The 21718-nt window shown below is 41.4% G+C and overlaps 1 protein-coding gene across 3 annotated transcripts in view; it reads left to right on the forward strand.

Moving 5' to 3' along the window:
• Positions 1-21718, forward strand: part of LOC109934229 (regulator of G-protein signaling 6-like) — a 118724-nt gene that overhangs the window by 41788 nt on the left and 55218 nt on the right. For all 3 annotated transcript variants that reach the window (XM_048599938.1, XM_048599936.1, XM_048599939.1), the window contains exon 2: positions 18983-19033. In XM_048599938.1, the coding sequence (XP_048455895.1) occupies positions 18983-19033 (51 nt within the window). The remainder of the gene's footprint in view (positions 1-18982; positions 19034-21718) is intronic.

Raw genomic sequence — 21718 nt, forward strand, 5'->3', positions numbered from 1 at the left:
ATGTTAGAATTATTGCTGTCTCAGTGGCCAATGTAAATCAATGAGCACAAAGACAATGGGTGATCATAGCTAGTGAGTTAAGATATGAGTAGCAGAGTTGTGGATGAACTCATGTTTATGGAAAGTGAAAAATTGGTGGCCATCGAAGGAATTGCAAGAGTCAAGTTTCGAGCTGGCTGTCATCAGTCATCTTCAGGAAGCCGACCCCACATCTGCATATGATGTTGTTGAGGTGATATCAATGGGTAGTCCAGGAGGCAGCAATGCTGGACACTGACACCATTGTTCGAATATTTCATTGACAGTTAGATTGTGCTAAGATTGCAGCTGACGGCAATACTAGGCAAGTAGTGAAACCTCACTTAAAAGACCATAAGTGTTAGTTGTCTACTTTGGTTACCATGATGGTTAGTCACTGACATATTCATATAAGGCTGTTGATGTACTTTTAATAAATGAACATAAGTCTATAACACAAAAGAAAAGAGAATAAAAAGCTGTATAATTTGGAAAGATCTTTTCCGAAACAGCAATAAGAAAGATTTAGCCCTGTTCCCAGCAGTATCTTTTACAAACACACAGTCCCAGTAGAGTTTCGCTCTTGTCTTCATTTTCTTTTTTTTAACAGTCCTAACGAGGTAGCAAACATTTTCTGTCAGTGAATTTCTACACCAAATGTTTGTTTCTGTCTCCCCAGAAGATACACAGTCAAGCTAACTTACTGACTTTTCCTCACTGATCCCTATGGAAAAATAGCATAGCTTTTTTTCACCCATGTCTCCTTGAACTGCTAAATCCACAAAAGGGATTTTTCCCCCCATCTCTGCTTGCCTGAAGATTTCCACAAAACTAAAAACTGCCCTTTTGCTGGAATGGATGTTTTCTACTCAACTCAGGATGCCTGTGACCCCTGGCTATCGGTCTTTTCTGTGGGCCGTAGATATTCTGCCTTGTAAACATGACAGCAGTTATCTTCCAAGGTAGCTTGCTAGCCATTTAATTTACATCACATACTTTGTTTGAAAGACTGTTTTGAACTCGTTGCTCAAAAAAAATGAGTTTCTGACCCTGATAAAATAAGATGCTTTCACAGAACTGAAAACCAAAAAAGTCAATTTTCTTCATTCGAGTCAACTTCCCAAACAATTTTTTTATATAAACTTTCATCACAAGAGGTAGGAATCGATGTCAGTAAGGGTCATGTCATGGCCTGTGGAAACATTGACAATGAGGAAAGGTAAAGGATCACCATCACAAACACAAATTCTATTAATCGCTAGTTTGGCTAGTACTAATCCATTCCACTGTTATGACAGCTACAGAAAACAAGAAATTCAAACATGGGTTCTGGGATGGATGGGTGTGGATTTTCAAGCTGACAAAACATTGAAGAATTGTTGAGTTTTGACCATTGGTGCAGTCTCCAGACAAGGAGAAAGTGACATTTTCGAACCTCCTTAAATTTTACGAAGTATGAAACAAGTCTTCGTTGCAATTTTTAAACCTGAAATTTGAGTCCTGTATCTTATGAATAGTCTGATTAATTCCTACTAAGTGTTACGCAATCAGAAAACTAATTGTGTGTGGGATTATGGGTGTAGCCATTTATCCTTCCCCTGACGATGAGGAAATTGCGAAAAGTCTGCTAATATATACAATTCATCTTCCTATTGCATGCATTGCTAATGAGAAAGGTGCGGAAAATAAAACACACACGACAAATTCATTGTGTTGCAAATGTATCAACTTGACTTCTCATGCTAGTCTAAGCAAAACTAGGTAGTGTCCTTGAGCTCTGATGTGACAATTCTTTATCCTATTAATTCCATCTTTTTAACATGGTGCTTTGATGTCAGCACATCTATCTCCATCTAATGAATATATGAATACATTTCTCTTATATGCCACGCACCAAGTGACGTCCTAACATTTTTACCTGAAATATCTCCGCAATCCGATCAATCTTCCTTTATTGTTCTTTCTGCATGAAGGTCAAATGTGGCCTTTACTCTCCTATTCTATCCCTATCTCAATTCATTCTTTCTACCCTCTGTACACTCCCCATCTTTTCTTCTGCTGATTAATTAACACAGTTTTTCATTACTTCCCACAGTTACTGAGTTGAGTTGCCTCAGTATTCAAACTCAGGCATTGCCCTGTTGAACTCTTGCATCCAGCGGAGAACTGGAATAACAAATTTGTATTCTGATATGGCTACTGCTGAATTTAATGTGCTATCTTTTTCTCAGTTTCGAAATTTCTTAATTTACTCATTGACCTAATTGTGCCAAATATTGGAAGGGGTGAGAAGGAGGAGGGTTTAATGCTATTTACTGCTGTGAGAATTGTGGTGAAATCAAAGAATCTTCAGATGCTAAAGTAGAATACTTACCATCAGTTAGTGTATTCTAGAAGCATAGATCCATACGTTGGGAATAGTGGTTGAAAGAGCAAGGATGTCTTAACAAGAGATGATTAAGAGACAAAACAAAACACATTTTATCATCAAAGAATTCAAAATATTGAATTATTCTAAAAAATGGTCCTAGAATGGGAAGTGCTTAAATAGGAATATAACAATATAAGTGTGGGGGAGAAAAAGCTACAGAAGAGAGCTGGTTCCCCGATGATCCTTTTCACTGTGCCAGTAAGAACTTTGCTGCCTGAATCAAGGTTTGGATATTTCAGATGAACCTCAATGAGGATTTGGAAAGAAAAATGCAAAGCAATGAAGATAGACGAAACAATTTGGAAACAGTTAACACTGTAAAAATGGAGGGAATTCAGCAAAGCTGATTGGACAGTGGAAACACTCGCTATCATTAGGGATAAATAAAAGTGCAAGTTGCTGTTGTAAAGTGTATTCCTGACAGCGGTGATGTAATGAAGTGAAATAGAAACATATTCAGTGACTCTAAATAGCTGAGCTGTTGTAGTGATACAGAACCCAACACAGACTGACTGCTGTTTGTCATCAGGTTTGTATCAGAATCAACTCCTTGGCCATGTCCTTGAGGAATGAACACAGGTTTCTGAACTGGAATGTGGCTTTAAAGCTGGTAGATTAGTTAAATGGGGAGAGGACAGTGTAAATAAAACTTGAGAGACAATGGAACAAAATCAGAAGTTGCTGGAAAAGCTCAGCAGCTCCAGCAGCATTTGTGAAGATAAAATCAGAGTTAACGTTTCGGGTCCAGTGACCCTTCCTCAGTTCTGATCCGCAGTTCTTTCAGTGAGAGGCAATAGAATGGTTAGTAATGTGACAGCCTAGATTTCCCTTAGTCATTGCCTGCAAAATTCCCATCTGACCAAACAATATTGTCCATTTCATCGGAGATCCTTTGATCCCTGCTGAGGCAGAACTAGGAAGTGAAGGGGCACTCCGGGCTGATTCCAATGTGGAGGAAGGAGGAGATACCCTGCCTCCTTTTACAACAGGTCCTCCTCTCTTGAGGTGCGTTTTTAAAATGTCCATGCCTTTTAACGAGTGATTGTGAGTGAAAGAATGGGTGAGTGAATCTGTGAGTGAATGAATGGGGAGCCCACATATACTGCTGACATAAACAGTGTCTAATCAGTGTCAGAGGGCTATGCGTGCAAGCAATTTTGCACTTCAGCCCAGCATTGTGTATTAAATCCAGCCTTTCTAGCAGGCATGTCCTTATTAGCACAGTACTGAAAGACACCTGTTTTGACCTTTCCACCAAAATAATTGCCTGGAAATTTCATGCAATTGCTGTTTTGAAAGTCTCTGGTCAGCTAATAAGACATTCTCGACGTGTGATAGAAAATGTATCACCCAGTGATAACACTGTGACGAGCACCACAATCAACTTTGAATTTAATAGTTTTGACTTTGTGGCCCAGAGCTAAGTATTCAGGCCACCTCACATGCACTTGATTTAAAGCGAAAGTGGCTCATGAAATGAATTATTCATCTTCCCAAAAGATGCCTTTCAGGTCATTACTGATTGCATCCATTGAGAGGTGGCAGTACAGATGAAACAAACTTTGTTCACTTTTTTAATTCCATCTTTTCTCAAGGAGATCTCACATTCAAGATGCGCAAAATATATAACACAATCAGGTATTTCCAAACAAAACAGCTGTTTGGTCAGCTGCTCACAATAGCACTCACAAAGCTTAAGCGACCTGGCCACTGGCACTATATCTACAAACATCTATTCCCTCCATCACCGTCACTCAGTAGCAACAGTGCATACCATCTACATTGCAGAAATTCACCTAAGCTCCTTAGGTAATACATACTAGTCCACATCGTCTGAATGAATATTTTAGAAAGCTGCAGTTAACACTCAGGGAGGTCACCATGAAGATCCTACCTTCTGAACCCTTCCCTTTGCCTGTGGCGTTGTGACCCTCATGTTAAACCACCACCAGTCGCCTCTTTCTCTCTAATGAGAGAGCAGCCCTATGCTCCTTAGGAACTGTGAAAACTTTGCCAAATAATAAAGTGGATGTCCTCTCACTGCCTTTCTCACTTATCATCTAACACCCTTTGCAATTGAGTAACTTTCTCTGCATACTATCAAACATTATTATAATGTAGTGAAGGATATCTTATACTTATTTGGTATTTTGCACACTCTAGGGACGTCCCAAACAACGGGTTTCTTTTGCAGTTTTGTTGTTGTTTGTTTACACGTAAACATGAGACTATAAGATACTGATGTAGGCAATACAGCCCATAAAATCTGCTCCACCATTCATTATGTTCATGGCTGATCATCCAATTCCGCACCATATTCCTGCTTTCTCTTCATACCTGTTGGTCCCTTTAGCCCAAATAACTGTATCTAACTCCTTCTTAGAAATGTTCGATATTTTGGCCTTAATCACTTTCTGTGGCAGAGTTTCACAGGCTCAGAGCTTCTGAGGGAAGAAATTTCTCCTCATCTCAGTCTTAAATGGCCTACTCCACATCCTGAGACTGTGACCACTCTCAGGTCATCAGAAACGTCCTCCCTGTCTAGTCCTGTTAAAATTTAGTAGGTTTTTATGTGACCCTTCTTCATGCTTCTAAGCGCCAGTGAATATAATCTTAAATGATCCAATCTCTTGTCATACATCAGTTCTGCCATGCCAGGAATCAGTCTGGTAAATCTTTGTTGCACTAGAATCTGAAACCAGCAGTTTAGACTAATCAGTTACATTGTCTCACTTCATTAGATCAGACTAGCTTATGGGTTGATGATTCTATAGAGGGATTTGAAACCTGACCTTCTAATTTTGAGATAACAAGGCGTAGAGCTGAATGAACACAGCAGGCCAAGCAGCATCAGAGGAGCAGGAAGGCTGACATTTAGGGCCTAGACCCTTCTTCCTGAAACGCCCTGGTAAATCTCATCTGCATCGTCTCCAAAGCCTCCACATCCTTCCTGTAATGTGGTGACCAGCATTGAACACAATACTCTAAGCGTGGCCTAGCCCAAGTCTTATAAAGCTGCAACATGACAGCCTGACTCTTGTACTCAATTCCCCAACCAATAAAAGTGAGCTTGCCATACACCTTCTTTACTACCCTATCTACTTGCATGGGAGATATGGGAGATATTTACTTTCAGGGGGATATGGACTTGAACCCCAAGATCCCTTTGTACATTAATGCTGCTCAGGGTCCTGCCACTTACTGTAAACTTACCCTTAACATTTGATCTCCCAAAGTGCAGCACCTTACACTTACCTGGATTAAACTCCATTTGCCACTTCTCCGCCCATTTCTGCAACTGATCTATACCCCACTGTATCCTTTGACAACCTTCTACACTGTCCACAACTCCACTGATCTTTGTATCATCTGCAAACTTAGTATCTACCCTCCACCACTACCCTCTGCCTTCTATGGACAAGCCAAATCTGAGTCCACACAGCCAAATCACTGTGGATCCCATGTATCTTAAATCTTCTGGATGAGCCTACCATGAGGGGCCTTGTTGATAACCTCACTAAAGTCGATGTGTACCCATCCAGAAGCCTTTTAAATGTTGTAACTGTACCAGCCTCCACCACTTCCTCTGGCAGCTCATTCCATATACGCACCATCCTCTCTGTGAAAATGTTGCCCCTTAGGCTCCTTTTAAATCTTGCCCCTCTCACCTTAAACCTATGCCCTCTAGTTTTGGACTCCCCTACCCTGGGAAAAAGACTTTAGCTTTTCACCCTAACCATGACCCTTATGATTTTATAAACCTCTATAAAGGTCACCCCAGAGCCTCCGACGCTGCAGGGAAAATAGCCCCAGCCTATTCAGCCTGTCCCTATAGCTCAAACTCTCTGACCCTGGTAACATCTTTGTAAATCTTTTCTGTACCCTTTCAAGTCTAACAACATCTTTCCTAGATATTATATGGCTTGAACATATGAGGACATCTTTGAGGGATCTTACTGAGATTTTCTGGAGGACTATCTTTTGATTTTCAGAGACAATCTTTTGGTTATCACCAACTCATTTATTAGATGGTGTAGTCACGTAGTAAAAATATCTGCTATATCTGGGACTCAGAGTAGCAGAATTAGAAGAATTCCTCAACATCCTCAATAATTATCAACCTTTCATTAAACTTAAAGCCACCGTACACAAGGAAAGCTTAATTTTCCTCACCACCATAGTATTTAAACTAGCACAGGACAACAGGCATTAAGTTAGAAACGTCTTTTTCTTCACACTAACGAGACACAGTTCTACACATTAAAAGCCTTACCACACCTCTCGTTGTCTGACAAAGTCACACTAATGTGTTTTTGTCACTATTGTATAAAGTTGCAAGATTTGAACCATTCAGTTACTGCCCTTTTTGCTGTGTGTCAGATCTCAATCTTGGATTTAAATTTAACAATTGACACACAATGTTTAATACAATAGCATTTTTGAAGAAGGGTCTAGGCCCAAAATGTCAGCTTTCCTGCTCCTCTGATGCTGCCTGGCCTGCTGTGTTCATCCAGCTCTGCACCTTGTTATCTCAGCATTTTTGCCCAAATGGTAGCTCCTAAACATTTGCTACCTTTAGCTAAACTCTTTTTCATGCAATTCATTAATTCACTGTGTCAGTGAGTTCAAGTTTTCCTGGGCTCCTAGCTAGTTGACTGTTCCTCTGTTGATGTGTTTAAAAATGTTTTCCCTCCTTTGTAGTCTATCTTTCTTCCTCACCCTTCACATGCACAGCCTGCCTCTTCACTCTGGCCCGCCTTTCCAAAATTTGCAGCTTCTCTCTCTCCTCTTGCTTTGCACTCTCCTTCCATGTACCCCACCTTGCAACCTTCCTCCCACTCTCCCCTACCTCCTCACCCCAATAGCTTACTTCCTTACACCTTTGTCTAACTGACTCCATCCCTCCTTGCAGTCTCCTCCCCTCTGACCCCATCCTGCTAGTAGCTTCCTGTTCCTCCTCAGGAGATGCCTGCAGCCTTGCCCCTACCTCTGAAAACTAGCAGGCACCAACTCCCAAAGGCTTGCCAGCTGCACACAGAAGGAGAGGAACAGTCTGTGACTGGAGGGGCAGCTCCTCACCAAATCTGTCTATTGTATTTAGGAGGACAACTTTACTCCCAGAGATCCCTGTGTTTAGTTAGCTTTCAGCAGCAAACTGACCTGCTACTTCTTATTCAGAAAGGAGACTGAGCTCAAGCGTGATTGAAGAGTAGTTTATTATGAAGCTATGGTTTAAATGTGGTGTGTAAGCTCTACAGGAAAAGAGTATGATCCATGGTAGGTGAGAATAATTACTGTCCCGGGGGACAAAGGAGCAGATGAAGCTGGCTTGGGGAGAGGTAGGGAGCTGGGGATGCATTTCTTGTTTCTGTCTTTGAGCCTTCCTTGTCCTGTTGCCATAGGTGTTAGAAAGCTCTGTCTCTCAATCTTCCTCTATCCGGCTAAGACTGTTTTCCTCCCTTCAATGCACCTATTTACATAGCGGTGGATTTAATGCAAGAAACACATTTGTAGTCTGAAGGCAAAGTTGCAGTGTGACTTGCATCAAAACAGTTATATTTAGAGGAAGAAATCAGGTTAAAGCACATAAACAAGTACTGATAGTATAATAAAAATCAAACAAAAATTTCAGCTTGGAACAATTCAGAATTGAATTAGACTACAATTTCAAATGTCTTTTATCTATCCTACTTTTATTTATTCCTGGGGACTGGTGACAAAGCCCATATCAATCAACTGTTCAATCCCATCTAATCAATTACTCACAGATAGATATAAGGTAAACCCTTTATTTCAATTTCGCCCCTAATTGCAGTAGGTCAATTTGCTGCTGAAAGCTTCCTAAACCCATCACTTTGCTTCAAGGACATCTTTAAACTTGTGTCAATTGTGGATGCCATTTGTTAACTTTTATTTCAACTGGCAAATTTATCGATAAGAGGGTTCTACATCCTGTCCTCAGGAATGACAACATGGAAACCTATGTTTAGAGACCATTGCATGGCAATAGGCCAAAGGGCCTGTTTCAGTTCTATATGATTCTATGAGATCCATTCTTCCTCCAATTACCTTTGTTTGTTCTCCATATCCTGGCTGCTGTGACCATTTCTTTTCCTGAAAGGAGAGAGAGGAAGGGAAAGAGGAAGAATGTTTCATGTGTAGAGGTTCACGATTCCATGTCTGCTGATTCTATGAGATTTCTTATGTTGATAGTGCCTGTTCTGCCTCACTGCTCATATTCAGATATACTTCATACTCAGAATCAATCAGCTTTTTAATCAATCCGTCACTATCCTTCATCAACTTTCCCCGTTACTTGGAAAGGTAAGGTCAGATGGAAGGAACTAGACAAAACATAATCCAAAAAAAGTCCTCAGTGGTGATACTGGTGGAAGATATTCACGAGAAAGTCAATGGCAGACACCACAGATAAAGGCTGTAGCTGTACGGAGGTCCCCAGTCATCACTGCCACTGGAACTGAAGCTACCATCTGTCAGGGACTGTGTGTCTGCTGATGTGCAAAACACACACACACACACACACCATGCAAGCCCTGCAGCGATCAGCGAGAGGTGATGGGGACAAGGTTACGAGATGTGGAAGTCCCCAACTTCAGCTTCAGACCAGCATCTAGGCGGTGAAGTTTCACTCAGTTGTTTCGCTGTCGAACAGGAAGCGGTTTGGCAGTTTTTACTCTGATTGAGCAGCCCTCTTCAGGATCCTTACTCCTGCACGGGCACAGGGTTATTACAGGTGTCCGAAAAAGTAGTGCATTCCATCACTAACCTGGCTGGAAAACCACATCCAAAGGCTCATCTCCCTGCAGTCTGAAACAGAACCAATGACCAGTGACACAAATTGCCTAGACAAACAATCGTACTCGCTAGTGAGTGATTGCTGATGACAATGATTGCTTTGAAATGTAATTTCTTGAGGAAGAATTTGGCCCACTAGGTCAGAAAGTAGAGTCCATTGTTTTCACCATCCTACTTCATTTAGTTGTCTTGGCCTTATTACCTGCTAAGGTGAAATTCTTAAAGAAAAACTTCATTACGCTTTTGACATTAGAATCCCTACAGTGTGGAAACAGCCCCTTCGGCCCAACAAGTCCACACTGACCCTCAGAGCATCCCACCTAGACCCATATAACCCGCCTAATCTATACATCCCTGAACACTACGGGCAATTTTGCATGGCCAATCCACCTAGCCTGCACATCTTTAGACTGTGGGAGGAAACTGGAGCACCCGGAGGAAACCCACGCAGACAGGGGGAGAATGTGCAAACTCCACACAGACAGTTGCCTGAGGGTGGAATATGAACACAGGTCTCTGGCGCTGTGAGGCAGCAGTGCTAACCATTGAGCCACTGTGCCGCTTTTAAAGGGAGATGATTATACACTTGTCTGTCAAGATCCATTTCTAGTTTCCACTTTTGTGCCAAATCATACACATGAATCTGACCCATCTTCCTTCGTTTGGATGCACCTTCATCAGGAGAGCTGCCTCTTTACCGGAAGGTTGGGTGTCATAGATTTTAAGTCCCAAGACCCACTTACTCGTTTCTTCTTTTGAACCAAGTTATGCATACGTTGCTGCAAATCTTGTTCATGACGTTGACAGCAATCCTGCAATGGGACTCAGTAATTCTTGTTTATTGAGAGGAAAATCAGCAAGAATTCCCAATTCTGCTCAATGTCTGCCATTGCACTGAAGTGCAATGTTGTGGTCATGGGGTGTGGTGTGAATTGAGCTGAGTAGGACACATCTATAGTTGAGCAGAGCTCTTGCCCAGGGGACACTGAGCGATGATGAACTGTATCCCCGCAGGAACTCCTCAACTTTCGTAGACAGAGACGGCAAATTGAACTATGGTTTTAAACAGATAGTTTTGGGTTGAATAAGAACTGAGTTGATGGTATGTTGGAGTTTGAGGAGAAGGAAGTGAAGGTGTGGAACTAAATGAACAATAAGACAATAGCCAAATCAAAATTTGACAACCCCCTATTGGCATTGCTTTTCCTTGTTGTTCCTTTCACTCTTCCTGAATGGGGAGGAGTCATAAACTCTGAGTTATTTTAGAAACTGATCAGTGGATCTTTGCTTTATATGTAACTTACAAACATTTGCAGGCTGTGCTCGATTGCTCAGATTTTTGAGTGTCCCTTTAATGAGACTGATAAATTAAAGTTGCCAACAAAATAGGAAAACACATTTGCTTAATTATTTTCTTTGCACAAGAGTTTGGCCAAATACTAGGCCTGAGGAGGCAGATAATGAATCTAAATATCAAAGTGTGACAGATGGGAAAACATTGAATCCAATCCAAAATTATGAAATATGGTACGACTGAGAGAGGTTCTATAGAGCATAACTAATAAACACCAAGACGGAACAATCAGAAAACCAGATGGTCAATAATTCATGATACCACATGAAAATTGAATAGTGTTTAATGCTGCATGAAACTGAGGGGATGCTGTTGTAACCTCAATAGAATTAGAATCTCAGAAATAGCTTCATTGTCACATGTAATCAAATGAATGCAGTGAGAAGTTTACAAGTCGCCACTATTGGTGTCATCTTAGGTACTAAGGTGCAGATGCTTCAGTGAAAAATTTTTAGGGAAAAAAATAAAGAAATAAAAATGTCCAACATTATACAGATCATAGGAATAAATTAGAAATAAAAATGTCCAGCATTATACAGATCATAGGAATAAATTAGAAAAATAAAGAAATAAAAAGTTCAGAATAACAGACCTTCCAACCCAGTTCATGCCAGCACCTACCCTCTATTCCATGCTGGACCTTGACTCCAGACCATGCCAGGCTTCACCTCGAGGCTCTCGAGACCAGGAGAGGAGATCTGGAATCATCTCGAGGCTAGATACCCACGCTGAGGCCACACTGAAAAAGAAATGGAGAGAAAAATAAAGAAAAGAAACTGACAGAGCCGACGAGCTGTGCAGTAGCATGTTTTAAGAGAAAGAAAATTGGAAAATTTGAAAAAAAATGGAGAATTGTCTAAAAGACTGAAGCCATGGGATTCCATGGTATAAAACAGAGGATTTTTAATATGCAAGAGTCAAACAAAGCAAGCATTCACTATACATTAGCATGAATTAACAGCCAACTGTGGTTGATTGTAAGTTATAAATGACAAATTGAATGGAGTATACAACTGATATAGAACTTACATTTTGGTCCACAGCCTGTGGGTGGTCAAACTCAGGCAGAAAGATCTTTAAAACTTTATTCTCCCTACAAAGAATTTCAGTTCCTCTCCTCCTGGGAAACAGTCTAATCCCAAAATCAATAGTACAGTCAACCTGAGAGTCACCAGTGGGGTGGATCCAGCTATGTTTTCCTCAGGTAACTAAAAGGTAACTGCAGCACACATTTTAACCTTCAGGGTCTGGGTTCTGTCATCTTCAGCCTGCTACTGTACCACTGGACCCATCGCCTGCTACAACCCAAATTACTTGGCTCTGCACCCCTTTATATAGGCTCCACCAATTTCAGTTTTCTCATGATAGACAAACAGGAGGCTGGAAGAACACAGCAAGCCAGGTATATATTGGGAGGAAAGGAGCAGTCAACGTTTCCCCATGAACTAGGGGGCAGAGCCCTCAAAATAAGGGGGAGCAGATTTAGGCCTGAGTAGCAGATTTAGGCCTGAGTTGAGGAAGAACTTCTTCACCCAAAGGGTTGTGAATCTGTGGAATTCCCTGCCCAGTGAAGCAGTTGAGGCTACCTTGTTGAATGTTTTTAAGTCAAAGATAGATAGATTTTTGAACAGTAAAGGAAGTGAAGGTTTTGGTGAGCGGCTGGGAAAATGGAGCTGAGTCCACAAAAAGAACAGCCATGATCTTATTGAATGGCAGAGCAGGCTCGAGGTGCCAGATGGCCTACTCCTGCTCCCATTTCTTATGTTTTTTATGAATTTTGGTTTCCAAATCTCAGTTTCAGTTCCTATTTCCTGTGAAATTAGGATGAACTATTTCTCTTTCTTTAATTTCTGTTTTCAGCAGTTAGGGGTTTGCCTCAATAACATGGACTTTGAAAGCATGGCTTTCATCACAACACATATTATTCTTCTAATGGTATATGTTGTTTAACTGGGGACAGTAGTTTACTTCAACCCACCCTGAATTTATTGATGCACTTTAATTAATTTCCTAGAAACAGCAAATGCTTGCTGCCCAGTTACTTGAATGTTGTGATTAAAATAATAATTTTGAAGATTAATTAGACAAGAGATTTGAATTAGGGCATTTATAATATTGAAGATACAAAAGAACAGTTTGAGCAAATGTTGACCATACTGATGGCTACAAAGGAATTGTCTTCACTGTGGCTTTGAAAGGGAGGAAAGAAGATGGAATGGAAATGGCTGGTACGTATATGAAGGGGTGGAAATTTTAATACCTGCAGCTGCCAGTCTCAGGAACTCACCTAGTAGAGGACTATATGGCTTGGTGGGAATAGCAAGATGGAGACTGAGCCGCTCTCTAATTGATTCAGCAATGGGAAGGCCTAATGGGCTGCCATCCCATCCAAAGGCCAATTGAGTAGCCACTTAAGAGGTTCCTTCCACCATCTCTCATCCAGTGGATTCACTTTCTGTAGGCCAATCCTGTCAGTTTGGTTTGCCAGTAGGCCAGCAGGGTCCAGGGGCATGGGTGGATCTGAAAGAATGAGACTTCACAAAAATGTCTGTATTACACTTTGCAAATCCTGCTCACGAACAAAGAAAAGCTCAGCTCTGTCTGTTCTCTTATGCCTGGTCCAGACCAAGGCGGGAGTTCTCCTAACACAATTCCAAAGATAATCCACTCATTTTTATCTGGTGACCTAGTTTCCAACAAAGTGGAATGACAAACCAGTTCTCTCTTTCGAAGTGAAGTCTTCAGGGAATTTCTGAGAAAAACACTGACATAGAGTGTTTGTGAAATCTTGATTAAAATGCTCCACGTCATCTTCCAGTGTGTTTCAAAAGCCCTTTCCCAGAAGCAGTTTATCTTTGGCAGCAAGTGAATGGTGGAAGCTAACTGTTGATTTAAATAACACTCAAGATCCTCAGCAGTGACTCATAGACTCCTCTCAGCTGGTCGCTGTTAAGGGAGGTCAGTAATTGCAACATTCGGCTGCAACATGATGTGAAGCCTCTTTAATAAGGACAAGCAGGCAATTTGGCTGTCAAGTAAAGCTTTAATGAGTCTCAGGTCGGCCGTTTCTAGCACATACTTCAACTCCTTTTGCAAGGGGTTGTGTCTCCCACTAAACCTGGGCTAATCTAGTGTTACAGCTCACAATCCCAGTTTGGCAACTTCAACAGATCTTTAATACCTCAAGTATCTGGGCAAAAGTGACTCGCTGTCTCCCCTCCCCACCATAATTATTAATCTATCTCCATTTTTCTCAAACCTTTTCTCCTCCTGATGTAATTTACAGAGGACTCAGATGAGGATTGAATGGGCCAGTGTAGAGAAGGAGGCGTGACGTATTGACTTGTGTTGTTGCGCAAACAGTAGCTTTGATTGCAATTGTGCAATCCCAACTTCTGCTCAGATTGCTGTCTCATGGATATGAGTGTTCAAAGGGATGTGCGGAGTGTCCCAGGGATCCACATATTTGTGTCCCTACAGATTGGTTGGCTGTCTGATGGCAGGGCTCCATACAGTGTGTCCACTCTCAGGGTGATGGAAACTTTGTGCTCACATCTGTGTGCTAGAGCCCTTGCTGTTGCCTCTCTGTCTTCTGGACAATCCACACTGTTGCAGCCAATACCAAGACACTGCAGTCTGAAGATAGGCCTTCACGGTCAAGTACTGTTCAAGGTTAGCTGTAAGGCCATCTACAGCTTCTCCCACTGAAGGTGGGAAGCCTTTTGTAGGAGAACAGGGACAGGCAAAGGTACACCAGGGACAGGTATTAGGAGAATTGACATGGATGATTAGTTAATTTTTAAAAGCAATACAGATTAAGATTTTCATTTGGTTTTTAAATGTTTATTTTCTGGTGGCTTTTAGTTTGTTGCATTTTGGCCACACAGATACTGCAATGGTCAGTAACAGAGGAGACGGTGTGAACTATTGACGGTGCTGGTATCACTTCAGTTAGTTCTTCTCATACATTCCAAGAGAAAGGAGATGTGTTCCTTCCAACTCCTTCTCTTCCACTGCCTCACTGTCTGCTTTCTCCTCAATCTGCCTCTCCTTCTGTGTCTTCCCCTCAACTCCTTACTTGACCAGTGGTGTTAAAGGCTATTCTCGCATGAAGGTGAGGATGAGCAGAGCGCTATCCTAAACCCTGTGACTTGCTCAAGACAGAGAGACAATACTTGAGACAGATGCATTTCACTCAAGAGGTCACGGTGGCTCAGTGGTTAGCACTGCTGCCTCACAGCGCCAGGGAACCCGAGTTTGATTCCACCCTCGGGCGACTGTCTGTGTGGAGTTTGTACGTTCTCCCCGTGTCTGCGTGGGTTTCCTCCAGGTGCTCTGGTTTCCTCCCACAGTCCAAAGACGTGCAGGCTAGGTTGATTGGTCATGCTAAATTGCCCGTAGTGTTCAGCGATGTGTAGATTAGGTGGGTTATAGGGGGATGGGTCTGGGTGGGATGCTCCAAGGGTCGGTGCGGACTTGTTGGCCTGAAGGGCCTGTTTCCACACCGTAGGGATTCTATGATTCTTAGGGGATTCGACAGAATAAATGCAGAAAAGGTTGTTTCCCTTTGTGGGAAAGTCTAGGACCAGAGGGTATCGTCTCAGAATGAGGGATTGCCCGATGAAGATGAGGAGGAATTTTTTCTCTCATTAGGTCATTACTCTTTGAAACTGTCCACCTTAGAGAGCAGTGGAGGTTGATGGGAAAAGGGTGCAATCTACACATGAAAGGTTCCACGGTCCCGTGTCAAAAAAGAGCAAGGGAGTAGCCCTGACCAAGATTTTAATTGACACCATTAAGAAAAGATTAGCTGGTCATCGTCATGTTGGTGTTTCCGGGAATTTGACCGAGTCCAAATTAATTGCAGCATTTCCAATATTACAATTGTGATTCCATTTCACAAAGTATTTCATTGGCTGCAAGACATTTTGATACATCCATCGTTCCGAAAAGTGCTCTCTAAGTTTCTTTTCAAATTCTCTGAAACTTAAATTTAAAGTCATTTTCAGGAACAATTCTTTGTGTTAGGCTGTCTTCTCAGGTTCTCTATTATCAGAATAAAAGGTTTATTACAAAATATGTTGTTTCTTTTAATGGCTCCTCCTTCAAAACCGAAAACTCTTACCAGAAATTTTCAAATGTCTATGGTGCACCATAGACATTATTTTCTCCAAATATCCCATAACGAAAACAACTTCTGCATGCACTCTCATTTGCATTTACCTGCTACCCAATCTGTCATCTGAATATGTATGTGGAAAGAGACCAAGTCCCAATAAGGGCATGTTGCAGAACATCAGGACTGTCTTGGAAAATTAAAGCTGTTAAATTTTATTTTTTACATTAAATAATAATTGATATAGAACTGTGCTCACCTCTTTTATTGAAGTAAATAAAATTGGCTAATGCAACTCTGTTAATTAAATGAAGATAGCTTCATCTCTAACCCCTAACCTGACCCAGGCTAATGGGATAAAAGTCTGTCGCTGACAGCCATAAGCATGGTGAGTTTCGGGAATTACAATCCCAGTCGCAGTTGGGCATAACCCAAAAGATTCAGTCATCAAAGACTCTTCCCACCCTAGTTATACTGTCTTCCTCCCTCTTCCATCAGGCAAAAGATACAAAAGCTTGTATACACATATGAACAGATTCAAGAACAGCTTCTTCTCCGCTGTTATCAGACTTTTGAATGGACCTCTTTAATGTTATATAAAAACCGAAAGGTCCTTTGACCATTGAGAAGTTTCTCCCTCTTGATTTTGAAACTAACAAATCTCCTCTTTGCCTTCTCTTCTCCAAGGAACACAAACCCAACCTCTCAAATCTATCTTCATAAAATGTCTCATCCTTGGAAGCATTCATGTGAACTTGCAGTCTCTGATGCATTCACATGCTTCTCAAAGTGTGGCACCCGGAACTGTATGCAATACCTATAGTCTATACAGTTTCTTATACAAGTTCAGCTTATCCTCCACTTGTACTCTATGCTTATATTGATAACGCCTGTATGCTTTATTAGCTTCTCTCTCCACTCATCTTGCCACGTTTAATGGCTGATGCAAATATATGCCCAGGTCTCTCTGTCCTGTACACCCTTTAGTATAGCAGCCTTTACTGTATGCTGTCTGTCTGTATCCTTTTTACCAAAGTGTCGTACTTTGCACTTCTCCGCATTGAACTTCATCTGCTACCTATCAGCCCACTCCACCAATTTGTCAATATCCCTAACACTCTATATTTAACTCCTCACAATTGACAATGCTCCCAAGTTTCGTATCATCCACAAACAAAGCATGGGGAAAATACGCCAAAGTGGAGGAGATTGAGCCCTTGTAGGTGGTGCTGTCCCAGCACGGCTAAGCACTTCAGAAAGACTGTTGAAATTTTAGCTTTATTTATTTATCTTTTTCCTCTATACTAAGAGTGATTGTATTGTTTAACTTTTCACTTTGTTCCTTATTTCTTTCTACCTTGTTCTTAAGTTTTGTTGTACCTCGGTACTTGTACCTAAGATAGTGTGCAGCGACATTGAAAACTTTTCACTGCACTCCTGTAATTTTGTACTTGAGTACACGTGACAATAAAGTCTAAATCTAAATCTAACTTTGAACTTGTCCCCTATACGCCAAAGTCAAGATCTTTAACATTTAGACCAGGAAAAGCAGGTGTAACAACGCTGACCCCTGGACAACTCCACTAGAAACTTTCTTCTAGCATGAAAAGTATCCATTAACAATTACACTCTGTTTTCTATCTCTCAGCCAGTGTTGTATCTACATTTCTGCTGTTCTTTTTATTCCTTGAACTCAAATTTTTGGTCCCATTTCTGCTGTGCCAATACAGTTCTGTTTCCTCCTACTCCACTATCAGTCTCATTCCTGCTATTCCAGTCCCAGTACAGAAACTCCAAATTCTTTCTCTCGAATCTAGAATGATCCAATGAATGAATTCAGCAAATTATCAATTCGCAGTGTGTTCTGATCAGTACGCTTCAGCTGTGCACTGGATAAAATTGGAGAAAAGATGAAAACTTATTAAAACTCTGAGTGAATAAAACTTTGTGATGTTTTAACAGTAGAACTGGGGACTCAGTTATACAATGGACTTGAATTCTGTCTTTTACTTTTGGAAGGAGATTCAACTCTAATAGAGACATCTGGAATGAAAATCTCCTAATTGTGCGGTATGGGTCCCCAAAAAAGGCAAGGATATGTTGTAGGACTGTCTGCTTCCAGCACACACCACACTGGATATGAAATTTTGGGATTAGCGCTCTCCTGAGTGTCCCATTTCATAGAATCCCTACAGTTTGGAAGCAGGCCATTCAGCCCATCAAGTCCACACCAACCCTCCAAAGAGCATCCCACCCCCCACCCCTGTAACCCTGCGTTTCCCATGTCTAACCTACCTAGCCTGCACATTCCTGGGCGCTATTGGCAATTTAGCATGGCCAATCCGCCTAACCTCACATCTTTGGACTGTGGGAAACCGGAACACCGGGAGGAAACCCACGCAGACACAGGGAGAATATGCATATGCCACAAAGCCCCAGGGTGGAAATGAACCTGGGTCCCTCGCACTGTGAGGCAGCAGTGCTAAACATTGAGCCATGGTGTCACCCTTTTGTGGTCCTTTTGGTCAAGATTTCACAGCAAGAGTTATCATTCTCTAAACAACCACCCCATATACACCTCAAGGGATATCTAGCCCCAAAAGAGAACCTATAAAGTCATTCCATGTGGGAACTGTAAACTCAAACTTGCTCTCAAGCACAATACTTCTGTCTCCCGAGAATAACAGATAACCATTGTAGTGAAATGAGGCCAATTGTGAGGCAGTCAGCTATCTCAACAGTAACGTTCTCTAACATGCCAACATTACAACCAGAAAATCACACATGCTATACTTTCTGTGTACTGAAATAGGCACACTGCCATAACTTTTTCCCCTAATAGTCATTGTCCTAATTTGTATTTTTGAAGAAAACATATGGAAAAGAGACCTTGAAGGTTCAAATTATTCCTAGCCTGTCATTTCCTTCACAGCTCAATGTTAAGCCATGGAAACCAATTTACAACAGCATTGTAAAATAGTGATGCTGGGCTTGATTGTATTTTCCTCATGAGATTTCCATACTCTTGCAGTGTTTGTTGGTTTAATAGCGTAGGTATGTTTGGCTTTGATTTAAATTATGTAGGTATTACTTTCTAACTTGGAACATGGCCTATTCTCAGACTCGGAGCAAAAATAATTTTCATCAAAGCTCCCAGATGATTCACTTTGATGGACCTGTTAATAACAGTGCACTTGCCTTAGATACGTGGTTCAATCACTCGCTTTCATTTGCCTTTCTATTTCAGGTGCTGACATCGTGCAATGGTTGATGAAAAGCCTGAACATCGAAGATCAAGGTAAAGAAACACTGGTGATTATGAGTTTAATTAAAAAAAACTGTGAGATTCTCTAATTGTAGTTTTAATTTGAACAAGTTATCTTGCGACTGCTTTTGCAAAAGCATGTAAAATCTCTGACAACAGTGCAACTGTAACCACGTTGGAAGCAGGACTGTGAGAATTATAAAGCTGTGTAGACCTGACAAATGGGAGCTGCCAAGTGCCAATTGTGAAGCACCAAAGTAACGTACATGCTTTGGTTGAGCAGTTGAACACTTTCCAGCAAGTTTCACTCGTAGCATATGACGGCAGAGAATAACAAAAGAAGTTACACTATTGATAGTAACAGACTCCGTTCACTTTCTGCATGAACATATTCTCTACTTCAGTCGTGGAGGCATTCAGCACAGAAACAGACGCTTCGGCCCAACTTGTCCATGCTGACCAAGTTTCCCAAACTAAACTGGAGCCACTTGCCTGCATCTGGCCCATATCCCTCTCAGCCCTTCCTATTCACATATCTATCTAAACATCTTTTAAATGTTGTAATTGTACTTCTGTCTGGCAGGTCATTCTACACAGGAATCACCCTCTGTGTGGAAAAAGTTGCCCCTCGGGTCCCTTTTAAATCTTTCTCCTCACCTTAAAAATGCACTCCCTAGTTTTGATCTCACACACCCTAGGGAAAAGACCTTTGTTATTCACCTTATCAATGCCCCTCATGATGTTATAAACCCCTCAACCTCCTATGCTCCAGTAAAAAGACTCCCAGCCTGTCCTTACAACTCAAACCTTCCAGTCCTAGCAACATCCTGGTAAATCTTTTCTGAACCCTCTCCAATTCAGAGAGTTCTTTCAGCGGTTGTTGCCTTTTGGCTGGTGTGGAATCTGAAGACTGGACCTCTGACCACGTCACCTTTGTGGAGCTCACAATCACCTCTGTGTTTCGAATCAAAGCCTGTGCCTGCAGGGACTGTGTATAATCGCGGTGGTACTCTCAACCCAGTTGCTTGTGGGCATAGCACTACATCACAATTCAATCTTCAATTAGGTACTGACTGAGGTGGGAATGGCCACTTTAATCCTGGTCCTGGCTCTATGATGTACAGCACATGGTTAGGGCAGGTGGAATTGAGTATATAACCACACTATCTCTAAACTACAACCTTAGCATGTTTTGCCACTTGACTTGCTGCTTGAACACTGGCTACTTACACAAGAAAGATTTCTTCCCTATTGCTGACATCACTCATTGTATAAATACATACATAATTTGCACAATACAGGGCCGTAGAGATGGGAAGTGAATGGAAGATCAGGTAGCTGAGCCATCAAATTATATTTTTGCAGTTTTCTTGATGATTGGAAATATTTCTGAACTTGACACATTAATTTGAAGAGCCAAGAGACATGCCTGGAAACAGCAGATATAAATGAATGAGTAAATTGAATGAATGAATCATTAAATGAATTCTTTGTGATTGGAAAATTCTTTGAACCTTAATCTTGAGAGGTCAAATGAGTGAAACCTATAGTTTGTTCTAGGATGTTCAGCAGAGAACTTGGAAAGAGGGCATGACATTTTGCTAACAGCAGTGTAAAAAGATTCATGTGTATTGTAATGATGCAACTGATCACATGACTCTGCTATCAGACAGCAAGAAGACACCAGTCCAGAATGAGAGTATGAAGAGAGAGATCTTAGACACAACACTAGAGAGCTGTACTTTAAAACCATTATGTACTGATGTAAGTACCTCAGAGCATGGCTCTGTCTGTATTAATGGTCCTGAGGTGGAAATGGTCAAGGAGCGTCAAGTTCCTGGGCGTGACGATCACCAGCAATCGGTCCTGGACCACCCATGTCAACGCAATGGTCAAGAAAGCAAACAAAAGTTTCTACTTCCTTAGGAGCCTAAGAAAATTCAACATGTCAACAAGGACTCTTACCAATTTTTATAAATGCACCATAGAATGCATTCTATCTGGATGCACCGCGGCATGGTATGGCAACTGCAAGACCACAAAAAACTAGAAAGAGTTGTGAACGCAGACCAGTCCATCATACAAGTCAATCTTCCATCCATTGACTCCATCTGTACTTACCGCTGCCTTGGAAAAGTGCCCAAGCCAAACAAAGACTCCTCCAACCACAGTTAAACTCTCTTCCACCGTCTTCTGGCAGAAGATATAAAAGCTTGTATACACGTATGAATAGACTCAAAAACAGCACTTTTTCCTGCTGTTATTAGACTTCTGAATGGACCTCTCAAATTTTAAATGTAATGTTGATCTCACTGTCTGTGCAGCTTCTCTGCGGCCGTAACATTGTCTTCTTTGCTCTGTTCTATTATCCCTATGCACATTGTATGGTATGAGCTGCCCTTACTGCACGCAAAACAAATCTTTTCACTGAACCTAGGTACATGTGACAGTAATAAGTCAAATAATGAATCAAATCAAAGTAAAGCAATGTTACAGCGTAAAAGGAGATGAAGAACCCTACGTAGAGATAAGGAGTAAATTGCATGTGCAGGGACGGTGTAGGTGCATGCACCCACAGCCTTAGATACACCAGACCAGAATCTCAACATGCAGGTAGCAATATTTTCTTAAAACATGAGCCTTTAGAGCTTTTGAATACAAGGGTGTGCAGAGGACCCATTATATGCGTAAATATTTTGATGATCTTGTTCATTGTAA

Source organism: Rhincodon typus, chromosome 8, assembly GCF_021869965.1.
Source record: "Rhincodon typus isolate 14 chromosome 8, sRhiTyp1.1, whole genome shotgun sequence".
Lineage (NCBI taxonomy): Eukaryota > Metazoa > Chordata > Chondrichthyes > Orectolobiformes > Rhincodontidae > Rhincodon > Rhincodon typus.